The sequence below is a fragment of the Microplitis mediator genome, chromosome 6 (assembly GCF_029852145.1).
Source record: "Microplitis mediator isolate UGA2020A chromosome 6, iyMicMedi2.1, whole genome shotgun sequence".
In the NCBI taxonomy this organism is placed as follows: domain Eukaryota; kingdom Metazoa; phylum Arthropoda; class Insecta; order Hymenoptera; family Braconidae; genus Microplitis; species Microplitis mediator.
The window spans coordinates 14,358,084-14,373,220 of NC_079974.1; the positions used below are offsets into that span (position 1 = coordinate 14,358,084).

Below are 15,137 nucleotides of genomic sequence, written 5' to 3' on the forward strand. Positions count from 1 at the left end.
AAGCAAAATCAATAATTTAAAAACATGAAATATGTAACGAGATTTTGAAAAATTAATTTTAAAAGGAAGATTTAAATTTATTAATACATGATATCGCACTAATACATATTTTGTTTATAATTAGGTTATACGTTTTATTTTAATTGTTAACGTATTTAAAAAAACAAAAAAAAAAAAAAAAAAACATCAATGTCACTGAATATTTTATTAAACACTGACAAAATCAGGTCGACCAGGGGTAGAATATCTTCTTAAATAACCAGCAAATAATTGTCTTGCTTGTGAAAGTACTCGAGCAACATTGTGGCGTCGTACCATTTTATCAAAGTGCATTGCCATTTCGTTGTAATCCATTTGATTACGCATAATAAAATCTCGATGTTGTAAAAGCATTGTAATACATAAAAACATAAGAAAAGGATTACCACCACCAAATTCAGATGGTGGAGGCAATAAACCGGTTAATTGATCTTCCAATGTTCCGGCTGGTATTAATGCTGTCAGTTCTGTTGCTTCTTCACATTGTTCTTGTGTCACAGTTAGTTGATTATCTAAGGCCACAGCACTTTCTTGATAACTATCAGAATATTCATTGTCAGATATAGAGTCCGATCTGCAATAAATATATTATAAATTTTAGTAAATACTACAACACATCTGTTGAACATTTTCTGTGGTAATCGGATCAATTTAACAACAAACTACGGATCTAATAATATTTTGAGATCAATTAGATATTTTTTAACTTATTTTAAAATAATATAAATAAACAAAAAATTTTGAATTGATATTTTTCAAATACTTCTTATACTAGGTTGTAATTATTCTTAAAATCTAATGAAATTTAAGTCTTGATAAACTTTTTTAATCGCCGCAAAAATTATTTAAATCTATTAATTCATCCATGAGATGTGTGTTAGTAATTTTTTTCTTATTTTAACAATAAAAGAATAAAATTGAATCATTACCGAGCAGTACGTTTCAAGAGTCTGATAGGAGTAACCGACTTTACACCATTTTGATCTTCCAATATTTCACCATCATATTCTATTTCTGTTGGTTCATCGGGAGTAGTTACAAATGTTGAATTTTTATTTTGCAATGAATGCAATGGATTTTCCCAAACAAAAACATCAGCTGCTGGACTACATCTCGATATTTCAGTATCAAATTCAGTTTCACTATCAGGCTCTTCAGTATCTTGTTTATTCGTAGCACAATTACTACTATTAGCTTCATTCGAATTAGATGAACCAAAAACTTGTCGGTCCAATGATTCTAATTCTAATCTCAATTCTCTCGTCATTGAAGTAGTCATTGGATAAAAATCTGTCGGGTCATCTGGTGAACCAGCATCATCCCGTACAACACGAATAACACCATTCTCACTTGATACTCGTTTAAGTTCATGTTTATCACTGGGACCTACTTTACTTCGATTTAAAGATGTAAAATTAAGAAATTCATTAAGATTTTTTACAACTCTGGCACATTTTTTCTCATTTTCCGTTAGTTCGTTAATTTTTGTTTCTTCAATTGATTTTGCGGTTTTTATTTCAAAAGAATTACAAGTTATTTTTGATTTCACATCTGATGTTTCTTTACTTGACAATCTATCTATTGTTGTATTATTTTTTCGATTTTTATTTGATGTTATTTCGTCATCTGTCTCAGTTTCAATCATTTTTGGTGATGTTGATCTTAAAATAAACAATAAGATTAAAAATTATTCTAACAGATTTTTATATAAATCAATAAATTTTTTATTCTTATTTTATAATTACCTATTTTCAATTATACTAGTTTCACTTTGTTCATCTGAACCGTGAAATTTTTTTTTTCCGCTGGCTATACTAGCAGATGAACTAAGTCGTCTGATAGCACAAACTTTAGTGTATGCATTTTCTCTAATGTGTTTAATATTTGGACTTGGTGGTGGTGTTGGTGGTGGGAATGGAACTTCAGCAAGATGAAGTTCATCTTTGGGAGGTGAAGCAGGAAGAGCAGCCCAAAGAACTTCAAGCATTCTCAAAGCATCTTCTAATGCAAATTCCCGTTTCATTTCTAATAGTAACCAACGATAACAAAATAATAAATCATCTGCTTGATGAGATTTAAGATAAGCATAAAAATCAGGATCATAACGTTGTAGACCTTCTGCTAAATGGGTAAATTTAGTTGTCATTGCAATACCGTCAAGCATAAAATTATCTTTAAGTCTTCTCATCAAAGCACAAAGACAAATATACGCCTGTGCTTCATCTCGCATAATTACTAAAAGTGGAGACGCAAGATCACTCATACCCTGACAGTAACTTACACTTGGATGATTCAATGCATATGTTGTTAAAATATTAAATAGACTTGCAGTATTTTGATTATCATCTGATCCACCGTAAAATTTATGATGTCTATCAGTTCTTAATACATCCTTGCGAACCATACTTGTAACGTAACTTAAATCACCGACATTCTGACCTTTTTGCATAAGGGTCTTCCATCTTTCTCGAAGTGATTGATATTCTTGAGCTTTTCGTTTCATGTAGTCCATTCTTTCTCGACCTGACATTCCATCAGGATAAACATTTAAAATATGTTTCCATACAACTTTTCTTAGACTTGGTTCAATACCTCCAAAATAAATAACAGCTCGCAACTCTTTTGAATGTATTACTTGACCAATTGGATCAAGAAATCGTCGGAATTCGGCGTCAGTTAATGGTGGTCGTAGTGGTTGAATATTTTGTTGAGAAGATTCTTCTGCTAAATTACCTAATGCTCGTTGAACCATATTTAATGTCTTTTCTACTTTATTCATTATTAAACCTGGAAGTTTTGGAGTTTTGTATTGAAAACCAGATTCTTGATGTTTTATCGTTAATTCTTGATTATTTTGTTCCCAATCGCAGCTACAATCACCAGATTCTCCAAAAGGTTTTAAATTTACTTGAAGATATAAGTAAGGCTCTGAAGCACTATATAAAAAGTTAATCTGCTAGTAAATATAAAACATTTTTATACACTTAAATAAAAGAAAAATATTACCTGATAAATGCAGCATCCAAATCCCAATCGGAAAGTAAAAATAAGTAAGTCTCTGCGCCATAGTCATCTATCGCCCGATATGATACAGTAAATTCTCTAATAAAATTTGATTTTATAATAAAATATTTATAAAATGAGTACATTTTAAAACGAAAATAATAAAAAATGTATCAAATAATTTCTCACCCTTTTATATCAAACGCTTTGATTAATATACTTTGTAATACTTCAATTGATGTTATTTGTGGATCAACACTAAATTTTCTGTATTCTGGTTGATGTCTTGTCTCACATTTCTGAAAAAAAAATTCTTTTAATTATCAAAGTGTATGAAATATTAAAGATAATGATTATCTATATGATTATATTAATTTACCTTTACTTTAACTCTTACGGCCTCACGAGGAGAGCCAAACATCTCAGTCATTTTATATTAATAATTATAGTATTTTCTTGGTAATTATTTATTTAAAACCAAATTTATAAACCACAAATATTCATTAATGCTAGCCCATACCCCAGATATCATAAAAGTTATCGCAGAAAATAATTCTCGTAGAAAAATATTCATTGGAAATACAAAAAAAAATTCTAAGTACAATAAATGCTTTTTTTTAATTAATTATATTCAAATTTTTACGATAAAAAAAATTAAACTATCATTCCAATTTTTTATTTTTTTGAGATAGGAGATCAGATAGGAATGTTATAAAACACATAAAGGTTACACAATAAATGAATAAATTAACATTTAAAATGATTATGTACTAAATATATTGCATTTAAATTAAACTTAAATTGAATAAATATTGCTTCATATATCACGTTTAATACTTATTAACTTCATATTAATTTGGTTATTTACTTTTTTTTAATCTTTATTTTAGAACACCAACACATTGTTGTATTTGTGTTAATTATTGCTTATTGCTATTTACAAATTTTAATTTGGATAATATTTATTATCTTTTTCTTTTATTGTTAATTCAAAAATATTATTGATTCATTTTATTTTAATTATGGTAATTCATGGGCTCTTTATATTTACGGTTTTTAAAATAATTTAATCAGTTATTTGGTGGTACCCGACAGAAAATCATTAAATTACACTATATATCTATACCTACTATATTTTATGTTCAGAATGAGTCGTTATTAGAGACACACAAATTATCTACATGACTTATTGTTGATAAAAAGAAGTGTTACGTGAAAGATATCAAAGATAACTATTTTTTTTACACATTAAGAATTAAAAATTAAATAAACTGAAAACCAATTTCTCTTGGAAACGTTTTATTTAAATTTAATTTTGTTGAATACAAAATAATCAAGTACATAAATAACTTAAAAAAAAAACATACTTTTATATGTATGTCAAGCTCTGTTTTATCGATATTGTGCCACATTTTTATTCTTTTCGTAGTTCTATGCAGACTATATAGTCTCCATACGTAGTTCTATTCGCCTTTTTCAGTTCACAGTTGTTCGATTTTGATTATTTGGAATTTATAGTATTAATTTCAATTATATATTTCAAATTTAGTTATTTGTTGTAAATAATCTATTTTTATAGAATACTATATAATAATTAGTCACACATTTTTATGTTTAGTCAATCATATTTAGGTATGTGTATAATTTAATAGATGATTATTTACAAATAGAATGGCTGATAATAAGGAAACGAGTCAGTAAGTTTCAATTATAGAGTTTGTTATGTTTAATTATATTTTATTAAAAAGTAATTAATTGACTATATAAAGTGAAATTTATTTAAAAAATATTATTAATTTTTTACCCAAAAATTGTAAATTTATATTTTATAGTACTACTTATCTGAGGAAGATTCAATTTATATTATAATTTTTATATTTTTTAGGGCTTGAAAAAAAAATATAAATTTATTATTATTATTACTTTTTAATTATTTATGACTGCATCTTTTTTTGAATTAATAACAGTAATTGTTTATTTAGAAATGGAGATATCAACCTTGATGAAAAAAGAGTAGATTATTTAGAATGGGATGATTATTTTATGGCTATTGTATTCCTTTCGGCAGAACGGAGTAAGGATCCTTGTACCCAAGTTGGCGCTTGTATTGTTGATCAACGAAAACGAATTGTTGCTATAGGTTATAATGGAATGCCAATGGGTTGTGATGATGATAAATTTCCTTGGGGAAAAGATAAAGAAGATAGATTAAAAAATAAAAGTACCTTTGGTAAATTATATTTAAGTTTCAATTAGACTGATAATAATGAAAGAATTCATTTACTATTAATTTATTGAACGGTGTTTAGTTTGTCACGCTGAGGCAAATGCCATTTTAAATAAAAATTCATTTGATGTGCAAAATTGTGCTATGTACGTTGGACTTTTTCCGTGCAATGAATGTGCTAAACTAATTATACAAGCTGGTATTAAAAAAATAATATATATGTCTGATAAACATGCTTATAAAAAAAGTACCATAGCGGCGAAAATGATGTTTGATGCTGCATTTGTAGAATACAGGTAATTCGATGTTTTACAAAAATCTATACACTAATTACAATCTTACAAAAGCGACTTTCTAAAAATTAAATAAAAAATGAGGATAAACAGAGTTAAATAATTGATTTTAAAATGATAAAAAAATAAAATTCGGATGGAACACCATAATTTTTTACAACTTACAATAGAAGAAGTCTCCCTGATTAAAAAAAGCGATTTTAAACAATTTGCAATGTTAAATGCCCATAAGAAGAGGGATTAAAAAGTATTCAAGGTATTCAAAAGCATTAAAAAGTATTTAAAATTTTTTATTTCGAATCGTTTTAAATCGCTTTTTTTAATCAAGGCTCACTTTTACGCAATTGAGTTTATATGTTTTAATGTTTCTTTGAAACAGACTTTATTGTTTATCTTCACTCTTCATTGTTTAGTGTCAAGAAGTAAAAACAAATTCCATTAATTCAAATTTTCTAATTATTAATTAAATAAACAAATGATGAATTGACGTGGTTCAAAATTTCAAGTTTACGAGTGAATCGATTACAGAGTAAATTTATGAATATTTATCGAAAATAGGAGTGAAAAAACGTGTTATAAAAAAATATTCATAAATTAACGTTTTTTAGGCAATATATTCCAAAGAGAGAAACAGTTGAAATTAAGTTCAATAAAATAAATTGGAATGAAAAAGATTATTTACCACTATCACCATGAAAAAAAACACTTTTTTTTGGATTTGAAGGATTCTTATTGTCACTTGTTGTGTAAAGTCTTTAAAGTATATAATTTTAATGTTTTCTTATATGTTAATAAACTCATGGTTTTTTGTTTTTTTTTTTTACAGATAAAAAGCCGTCTCATATGTATTATATGAGTATATATAATAAACTGATTTATTTTCAGTAATGATGTTTATAAAACGTTAAAAAATAATGTAATTACGGTAAAATGGTACAAAAAAAAAAGAAATTAATAAACAAAGTAATGATATTTACAATGAACCTGAAAGAATTTTATTTTATGTTCAATAAATTTATATTTACTAAAAAACAATCTTCATGCTAAATCATAAATAAATGATTTATTTAAATATTGATCATTTTTGCTCCTTGTATTTCACATTTTTTTTTTTTTTTAAGAATAAAATGAACAAAAACCGTCTTCGAGTTAAAGAGGGAATTAAATAAATAAAAAATGAACTCCACATTCAATCCGTGTTTACTCCGTAAATTTCTTACAATGTACAAATTGATGACAAAATAAATATTTCATTCTATTACAAACATTATAAATATTATTTTATATTTAGCGAATCGTCTTTGACCTCTATATCACTTTGTAAGTTTTATTTAGGATATTTTTAATATCTAGCCATGTAATAAAGCCGATCATGAACCAATTTTATTTTAAAGATTCTAGTAGCCAGAGAAATAAAAATTCATATTTTAAATTAATCTACAAATTAAATTTAAACCGTTCTTTTAAACATCTCTTATATTACAATGATACAGTTCAGTTAATTTTTCTGTGATTCGGGTGAAATTTCAACAAATGATTCATAGATATTTCAAGAGAATAACACGGAAACTCTATCAGATTCAAACAGCTTCTTACAACCAGACCGAGTATTTTAGTCATAAACAATTAGTCTTCACAGTTACTTTTACATTTTTAGAATATAAAATGACGTCATAATATTGGAAATTTATAAAATCATGCGACTAGAAAATAATAATATGACGTGTATTTAAAAGATTCAAATTATGTATGAATGGAAATATATCGATAAATTTTAACTAATCATTATTTAGTAAACGCCAGGTGGCGTAAATCGAGATACCTAGTTTAAATAAAGAATAACCGGTGATCATGGCCGAGCGCTCCTAAGGCGTAAGTCTTGGGCTTCTCGGACTTGATCATTGGCCAGTTCGAATTTCAGCGACTGCTGAAAAAATTTTTCGTACAAAAAGCGTGAGGTCTTTCGGACCTGAGATTCGTTCCGTCGCTGACCTTCGAATTTGACTGGATTAAAAAGTGAATTTGATTTGGTTTGAAAATTGAATTTGACTGGTGGCCGGATATGAGATTACCCGAGGCTTAATGATGCATATATATATGGGGCATTCCACACCAAATCGGACGGTTTCAAGAATTGTTGTTTTCGATTTTCTTATATTTTTTAGTACTCCTCAAAAGAGACTTCCTGGTATAAATTTTGAGATTTTTTCGATCAATGGTTAAAAAAATATCGAATTTTTTAAAAAAACCGCTCTTTTTATGGTTTTTTGATCATAACTTTCGTAATAATAGTCGAAATCCAATGTTTTTTTTTTTTAATTTTCGTTTTTAGATGGCCTTCACAGAAAAAAATTGCTTGGCCTTGATGTGTTGAGAGTAGAGCACTACCTCAAATGCTTCGCGTTATGAGACGTGCAATACAAAACAAATATTTGAAGTGTTCTTAATCGAGATTTTTGAATTTTAAGTTTTCAATCGTGTTTTTAAAACTGTGTATCCTTCGATTTCCTTGAAAATTTTTTATCTTAAACTTCTATCCATTCTGCAACTTTTAAGCTCGGTCCGGAAGTGGGCCTTCCATAATTACTTTTTTTTCGATTTTTGAAAATTAAAAACATTTTTTTTTTGCGAGAGATTATTATCAGTATGTACGAAGCAGAAGAAACATTAGATTTGCTATACAATACAGCTAAGACCATTACAGGAACTCAAAAATTTCATATAATTATTCAAGAAAGCGATGGAACTTCATTACAAGCGTTTTTATTCAATTTTGGATTCTTTTAAAAATTTTAGATTAACAATTGTTTTAGGAACTAGAGTACTCCTTAGTCAATATAGCTCCATTACTTTTTCGAATAATTGTATGAAATTTTCGAGTTCCTTTAATGTTCTTGGTTGTATTGTATGGCAAATCTAATGTTTCGTTTGCTTCGAAGTAGTTGCTTCTGAATAAATGAAAACATTTATTATAATTGCTCATAAATAGCATCAGCTTATACTTGCTGATTTTTAATCCCTACTCGGAACAAAATACTATCGAAATCAATTTACAATGTGTAAGAAAAAAAAGTGTACAGTGTCAAAATCGGTACTGATAATAATCTCTCGCAAAAAAAAATTTTTCAATTTTCAAAAATCGAAAAAAATAGTAATTATGGAAGGCCCACTACCGGCCGGGCTTAAAAGTTGCAGGATGGATAGAAGTTTAAGATAGAAAATTTTCAAGAAAATCGAAGGATACACACAGTTTTAAAAACACGAGTGAAAACTTAAAATTCGAAAATCTCGATTAAAAACACTTCAAATATTTGTTTTACATTTTCTGTAAAGGCCATCTAATAACGAAAATTTTGAAAGAAAAAAACATTAGATTTCGACTATTATTACGAAAGTTATGATCAAAAAACCATAAAAAGAGCGGTTTTTTTAAAAATTCGATATTTATGGAACTATTGATCGAAAAAATCTCAAAATTTACTAGGAAGCCACTTTTGAGGGGTACTAAAAAATATAAAAAAATTAAGAAATTCGAAAACAATATTTTTTGAAACCGTCCGATTTGGCGTGGAATGTCCCATATACATATATATATATATATATATATATATATATATATATATATATATATATATATATATATATATATACCTTAAACAAAAAAAAAATAAATAAATAAAGAATAGAAGGTAAAAGCATTATAAAGCAGAAATGAGAATTGAAATTCGATATGACAAGATGTTCTATTTCTAATCGTAACTCTCCCTTATATCCTTGTATCTCGTAATATAATTTTAAATACTTTTTAATGCTTTTGAATACTTTGAATAATTTTGAATCGCCTTTTTTACGGGCATTCAACATTGCAAATCGTTTCGAATCATTTGTTTTAATCAGGGTAATTAAAATTAATAACTAATTGAACTATTATAATTTTTTTTTAATTTATTATTTTCTTAACTTATAAATAGCGTAATTATCAAACAATTAAAGGAAATAATATTTAAAAATATCTTGTCGATGGTATTGAATAAGATCACATTTAATATTATATCGTAGTAGTGGTGATGAGCTGGAGACGTCACGTATATGTGTAAGAATCATCTTCCATAACGTTTTTCGAATCCCGCTTGTCAGTTAAATTACTACAATCGTGTGGAAGTGAACGTACTCTGCTAACTTATTTCTGAAAATTTTATAAAATATAAATAAACTGTATTTATTTATTTGTTTTTGTAAATATGATTTAGTGAAACAAAAAAATAAAAAAAAAAAAAAACTATAAATAAAAATAGAAAATGAAGAAAGCGAAATTAATTAAGGATTGAAATATAGATAGCTTATAAACTAAATATGCTCTCTATCAAGATATTCTATATATTGGTGACTTTAAGTTATATTTTGGATGTTAACGGTTTTAATTTGAATGGAGAATGTTGTCCACCGCTAGAGATATTTTCTATTAACAACAGTTCCAGGTGTTTCATTTCACATGATGAAAACTCTCTTGAGAATTTTGAAGCAATTAACAAAGATTGGGGAATGGAATACTTAAAAAAATGCTTCAGTGATACCTTAACTAAATTTAGTATCATTAATTCAACAATACCAAAATCAATAACTTGTGTTGATGTTTTGCGTAATAATGATCTTATAAATACTTCGTTTATTTATTATTGCAAACAAGATAGTAAAAACTATAAAGCAGTTCCTCAATTGAAAACAATCAGGAAATGCTGTCCTCTGGAACAACGTTATGATATTGGAACTCGAGAATGTATAAATTTTACTTCAAGTAATTTTACCATTTTAGAAACTCTAAATAAATTTACTTACAACATGATTGACTTTTTATCAATTATTAAAGGTCATCCTACTTGTAATTATTCGATAATGGACCATACCATTAATGTTGTTAATGATCGTTTAATTCTCAATAATGATACTCTACAGGTATGTTTTGAATAACACACTGATACTATATTTAAAATTCGTGACCTTGGAAAAACTTAACATTTCATTTTTATGTTGGTTTCGTATGAAAATATTTTTAGTTTTATCAAAGAACTTATTGAGAAAAAAAGGTATATCTTATCGAAGTATTTCTTAGAATCACGAAATATCCAGAAACGCAAAGCGACCATCCCTGGTGAAAATTTTTCGGACTTTTGTCAGAAAGTCTTTAGAACTCTAGAACTGAGTTTTTCAGACAGAAGTCCGAAAAATTTTCACCAGGGATTGTATATTTTTATACAATAATTTTTTTTTTACGACTCGTTTTCATCTATACCCAATTTTATTACGTATTTAATTATTGTAGAAAGTTGTTTCAATATTTATATCGATTTAAATTTATATCCGTAAGTTTTTACTTTTTGCTTTTTTTCAATGCAATCAACTTGCTGCTAGCCGGTTAATTATATTTGGTTGACAATTTTTTTATTTCAATTAAAACTAATAGATTTAATAATTTTATTCTTTATTTATACACAAGTCTTTACTCCATAAAAATTAACGGAAATTTTCCTATAATATAAATTCGTGTGGAAATATTAATTAGAACTACGTAGGTCTAATCTGTTCCATTTGGGAGACCTACTTACATCTTTGTATATCTACATAGATCTAAGCAAATCAAAGTAGATTTACGTAGAGCTACTCAGGCTTACGCAAACACACACTTTTTTATAGACCCTTAGATCTACTTAATTCTATACAGATCTATGTAGATCTAATGTAGCTGAAATACGTAAATTTATGTAGATCAGCGTAAATCTATATATAAAAACGGATTTATCACACTAAATAAAAAGTACAATTATATCAACAAAAATTTCATTTTAAATTCTATAATAATTATCATTAGATACTAAAAAAATTTATCTAAGCCTTACTTAATTACACACTAAACTATGTGTAATTATATATAGACTATATATAATTGGATAGAAAAAATGGCCCGATCCAATTGTATACAATTTGTATAGAAATTGTATACAATTCTATACAAATTGTATACAATTCTATATAATTATATACAATTCTATATATTGCATTTATATAGAATTGTATATAATTATATAGAATTGTATATAATTTGTATAAAATTGTATATATTTATAAAATAAAAATTGTTATAAAATCAAAATAAAAAAATTTCTAATGATATAAATAAAAAAGTGCAATTGTATTTTTGATAGAGAACAATAAATTAAATACATTTCGATAAAGAAACTAAGTATAAACAATTTTAATAAATAATAAATACTATTATTTTAGAATAGAATAAGGTTAACCGATAAAATCAAAACAAATAATACATGACAACTACAATAGTAAAAGTTTAAAATATAGTAGAATAGTAAATTGCATTTTTTAACGAAATTCTAGTAAATAATTTTATTTTAATTCATGATAATTTGCTTATGAATCGTAACTAAGAAAGTATGAACTTATAATGTTTTTTTAAAAAAAAATTTTTAGGCAATGATAAAAATCATTATCCAAACCGGATTTGAATCAATAAATTATAAAATATTGTTTTAACTTTAAACGATGAGCAGAGGTAAACATTAATGACACAATAACTATTATAAACTATTTTTAAACTTAATTTTCACGTATTTATTTTCAACAAGAGCATGTTTTAACGAAATTGTGCCCACAGCGAGCGCTGCGATGGTTAATCGTTCCGTGATTTTCAATACCGATAGTAGTAAAGAGTTCTCCAATTTTTTTACATCTGTTAGATGCCGTTACTTTAATATTCAAAACTTTCATATAATTCTTAAGGCTGGGCCGTATCTAACGAAATCTCGAATTCAAGAATTCTAATTACTTTTTGAATATTTATGGGACTTGGATGATGAAAATATTCCGAGGAAGTTCGTCTTCTGCTTTTAGTCGGAAACTAAGAAAATTGCTGTTATGATAATTATTTAATAAATAATTAGAATTCTTAAATTCGAGATTTCGTTAGGTGCGGCCCAGCCTTAAAAAAATTAAAAAAACCACGGGATCATGCATGGTACAGAAAATACGGTATCATGTTTAATAATACATTAATAAGCAATAATTTTTATTCGGGTAGTTTTGCTTGTAGGAAAAATAAAAACAATAATAGAATACTTCTGTATGAAAATTCCTACAAAAAATGATGACGGACTGATTAAAAATTGTGAAAAATTAGTTCATGCTTTATAAAGTTTATACAAAATATTGTAATAAATATTAATGGCTCTGTAGACTTAAAAAAAAAAATCGGTCTATCGGTTGACCCTGCGGGCCAGCCCCAAAACTTTCCGCTGTTTTCGAGCTCCTTGAGCTCGAAAATATTGTTGTATGCCGTTGTTTTCGAAAAAAATTGTTCTTTACCATTTTTTCTCCAACGATATCTCTCAAACTAATTGACCAATTGAAGCGGTTAAGGTGGCAATCGACGCGTTTTATTGAGTTCTAAAGCTGATAAGATTTTGGAATTGATCGGATGAGTCGCTTCGAAGATAATCGAAGAAAACCGTTTTTAATCATTTCTTTCTCGATCGATATCTCTCGAACGGATAACCCGATTGAGATGGTTAAGGCGGCAATCGACGCGCTTTATTGAAGTCTAGTGCTGATTAGATTTTGGAATCGATCGATCGAGCCATTTCTGAAAAATTTAAAAAAAACTAAAAAAAAAATTTTTTTTTTTATTTCTTCTGTATCTTAAAGTCCATCTGATCGATCGATTTGAAATTTTCAGAAAAGTTGACGGCCAACAAACTCTTTCGATTGCCACCTTAACTATCTCAATCGGTGAATTCATTAAAAAGATATAAAGAGATTACATCCATACACACACACACACACACACACACACACACACACACACACATATATATATATATATATATATATATATATATATATATATATATATATATATATATATATATATATACATACATACACTCGGACATCATTCTGAAAATAGTCAGAATAGCTTCCTAGGATCTCAAAACGTCGACATCTGATGAAAACTCGACTTTCGAAAATCGGGGTGAAAACAATAACTTCCCAATTTTTCGAAAATCGTCGATTTTCTTAGCGTGAAGTTAAAAAGTTAGTTTTATATTTTTAATTTTTTTATAGTTAAAATTGAACTTAATACCTTAGTAAGTCACATAGAGCAGATATTTTAAAATCCGCTTATTTTATTTTCATTAGACATCATAATGTGTAATATACTATTATAATAGTCTATTACACACACAGGACAGTGAAGTAAGAAATGTCTCAGATCTCATGTAATTGTTGGCCGAGGCGAAGCCGACGAAAGTTGACGCTTTCCGCCCGCAGGCGAGAAAACTTTAATTTTATATTTTATGTAAAAAATCGATATTCATAATAAATTTTATAGAATTTTCATGAAAATTATTATTGCTAGTATATCTATTAGACTGGTTCAAAAAAAGTGACTACTTTTTTTTTTCGAAACAATTCCATTTATACCTTCAAGGAGGTGTAGAAAGATGCCTGTTAAAAGGAGAGCTCTTAATATTAATATTTAGAGGTCGCTCATCGCAGATTTCTATTTTCCATTGAAATAACATTGGAAAAAAAGCTAGCATTTTCTTGTTGAAGTTAATTTTAGAATCATTAACGATACGAACTACTTGTTGTACTGTGTTATGCTTCTCTCTAAATCCAAATTGATGATCCACCAGAATTTTTCCTTTTCTCTCTTGATTACTAAGTCTTTTCAAGATTTTTTTTTCAGCTGCTTTGCTCATTACTGGGACTAAGCTAATAGGTCTGTAGCTACTCGGGTTGTTTGGATTTTTGCCAGGTTTATGTATTGGAACGATGTTGCTGGTTTTCCAATGGATGCTAAAATATGATAATTTGAACTGCGCGTTGATAATGTGCATTAATTGTATCAGTACTTTTTTCGTAAAATTTTTGAGTACAATATTTTGGATGTTATCATAAGGCCAGGAGCTATTTTTAATGGGAATTTTTTAACTATTTCCCATAGTTCCTTCGGAGATGTGGAATAGTCATACCATCCATCTGGTGTTGTGTTATTTAGGTAATTTTTGACATATTTAGTTATTTCTTCTTGTGCATCTGTGTTATTATCTAGATCTATGTTATGCACTTCTTCAAATCTCGAAGCAAGCATATTTGCTTTTTCTTCATCACTAACAGCTTCAACACCTTCATTTTCCAAGGTTGGAATTGGTGTGAATTCAGATTTAAAAATTTTTGTCATTCTCCAAAGTGAGTTGTCGTTAGGATTCAGTTTTTCAAGTTTTTTGGTCCAGGCTTCATTTCTTGCAGTTTTGATTTTTAAATTTATCGAGTGTGTGAGTTGTGTAGCTTCGAATTTGTATGTTTTTAATCTCGTTTTTTGCCAAAGTCGTCGGATTCTTTTCCTTTCTCTGATAAGATTTTTAGTGGTATTAGATAAATTGTCTTTCATTTCGTGCGCTGTTTTTGTAGGTATACTTTTTTCAATAGCATATTGTATATTACTTGTGATTTTTTGTACTTCTTTGTCCAACTCTTCTGTTGTCCCTATTTTGCAGTTG

The 15,137-nt window shown here is 27.4% G+C and overlaps 3 protein-coding genes across 7 annotated transcripts in view; 2 read left to right on the plus strand and 1 right to left on the minus strand.

The window, feature by feature from the left end:
- Window positions 1-63: 63 nt before the first annotated feature.
- LOC130669926 (TBC1 domain family member 25) lies at window positions 64-4,135 on the minus strand. The gene is made up of 6 exons (XM_057473081.1): window positions 3,422-4,135; window positions 3,232-3,341; window positions 3,046-3,141; window positions 1,785-2,975; window positions 969-1,700; window positions 64-613 (listed from the first exon to the last, which is right to left on the minus strand). The coding sequence occupies exons 1-6, from the start codon at window positions 3,470-3,472 to the stop codon at window positions 208-210; spliced, it is 2,586 nt and encodes an 861-aa protein (XP_057329064.1). The 5' UTR covers window positions 3,473-4,135; the 3' UTR covers window positions 64-207.
- A 342-nt stretch (window positions 4,136-4,477) lies between these two features.
- Window positions 4,478-6,541, plus strand: LOC130669933 (deoxycytidylate deaminase). 4 transcript variants are annotated; one of them, XM_057473093.1, is made up of 5 exons: window positions 4,478-4,739; window positions 5,025-5,272; window positions 5,352-5,565; window positions 5,976-6,091; window positions 6,171-6,303. In XM_057473093.1, the coding sequence occupies exons 1-4, from the start codon at window positions 4,714-4,716 to the stop codon at window positions 5,986-5,988; spliced, it is 501 nt and encodes a 166-aa protein (XP_057329076.1). In that variant the 5' UTR covers window positions 4,478-4,713; the 3' UTR covers window positions 5,989-6,091; window positions 6,171-6,303. The 4 variants fall into 4 exon arrangements, with proteins under 4 accessions (XP_057329076.1, XP_057329077.1, XP_057329075.1 ...); XM_057473092.1 differs by lacking the exon at window positions 5,976-6,091 and adding an exon at window positions 6,389-6,541 and having other exon boundaries at window positions 4,479-4,739; window positions 6,171-6,322; XM_057473091.1 differs by lacking the exon at window positions 5,976-6,091 and adding an exon at window positions 6,389-6,541 and having other exon boundaries at window positions 4,479-4,739; window positions 6,171-6,308.
- Window positions 6,542-9,308: 2,767 nt separating this feature from the next.
- The window catches only part of LOC130669654 (G-protein coupled receptor Mth2-like), an 84,078-nt gene continuing 78,249 nt past the window's right edge, over window positions 9,309-15,137 (plus strand). The window contains exons 1-2 of one of the 2 annotated variants that reach the window (XM_057472668.1): window positions 9,309-10,357; window positions 10,430-10,515. In XM_057472668.1, coding sequence (XP_057328651.1) covers window positions 9,916-10,357; window positions 10,430-10,515 — 528 coding nt within the window. In that variant the 5' untranslated portion in view covers window positions 9,309-9,915. Of the gene's footprint in view, window positions 10,516-15,137 lie in introns of both variants that reach the window. The other variant, XM_057472667.1, reaches the window with a different exon arrangement.

Coding starts and splice junctions, on each gene's coding strand:
- LOC130669926 (XM_057473081.1), bottom strand. CDS start 3,472: ATGACTGAGATGTTTGGCTCTCCTCGTGAGGCCGTAAGAGTTAAAGTA. Junction 3,342..3,421: donor CCGTAAGAGTTAAAGTAAAG/GTAAATTAATAT, acceptor TTTTTTTTTCAG/AAATGTGAGACAAGACATCA. Junction 1,701..1,784: donor ACTAGTATAATTGAAAATAG/GTAATTATAAAA, acceptor GTTTATTTTAAG/ATCAACATCACCAAAAATGA.
- LOC130669933 (XM_057473092.1), top strand. CDS start 4,714: ATGGCTGATAATAAGGAAACGAGTCA. Junction 5,273..5,351: donor AAAAAATAAAAGTACCTTTG/GTAAATTATATT, acceptor AACGGTGTTTAG/TTTGTCACGCTGAGGCAAAT. Junction 5,566..6,170: donor GCTGCATTTGTAGAATACAG/GTAATTCGATGT, acceptor AACGTTTTTTAG/GCAATATATTCCAAAGAGAG.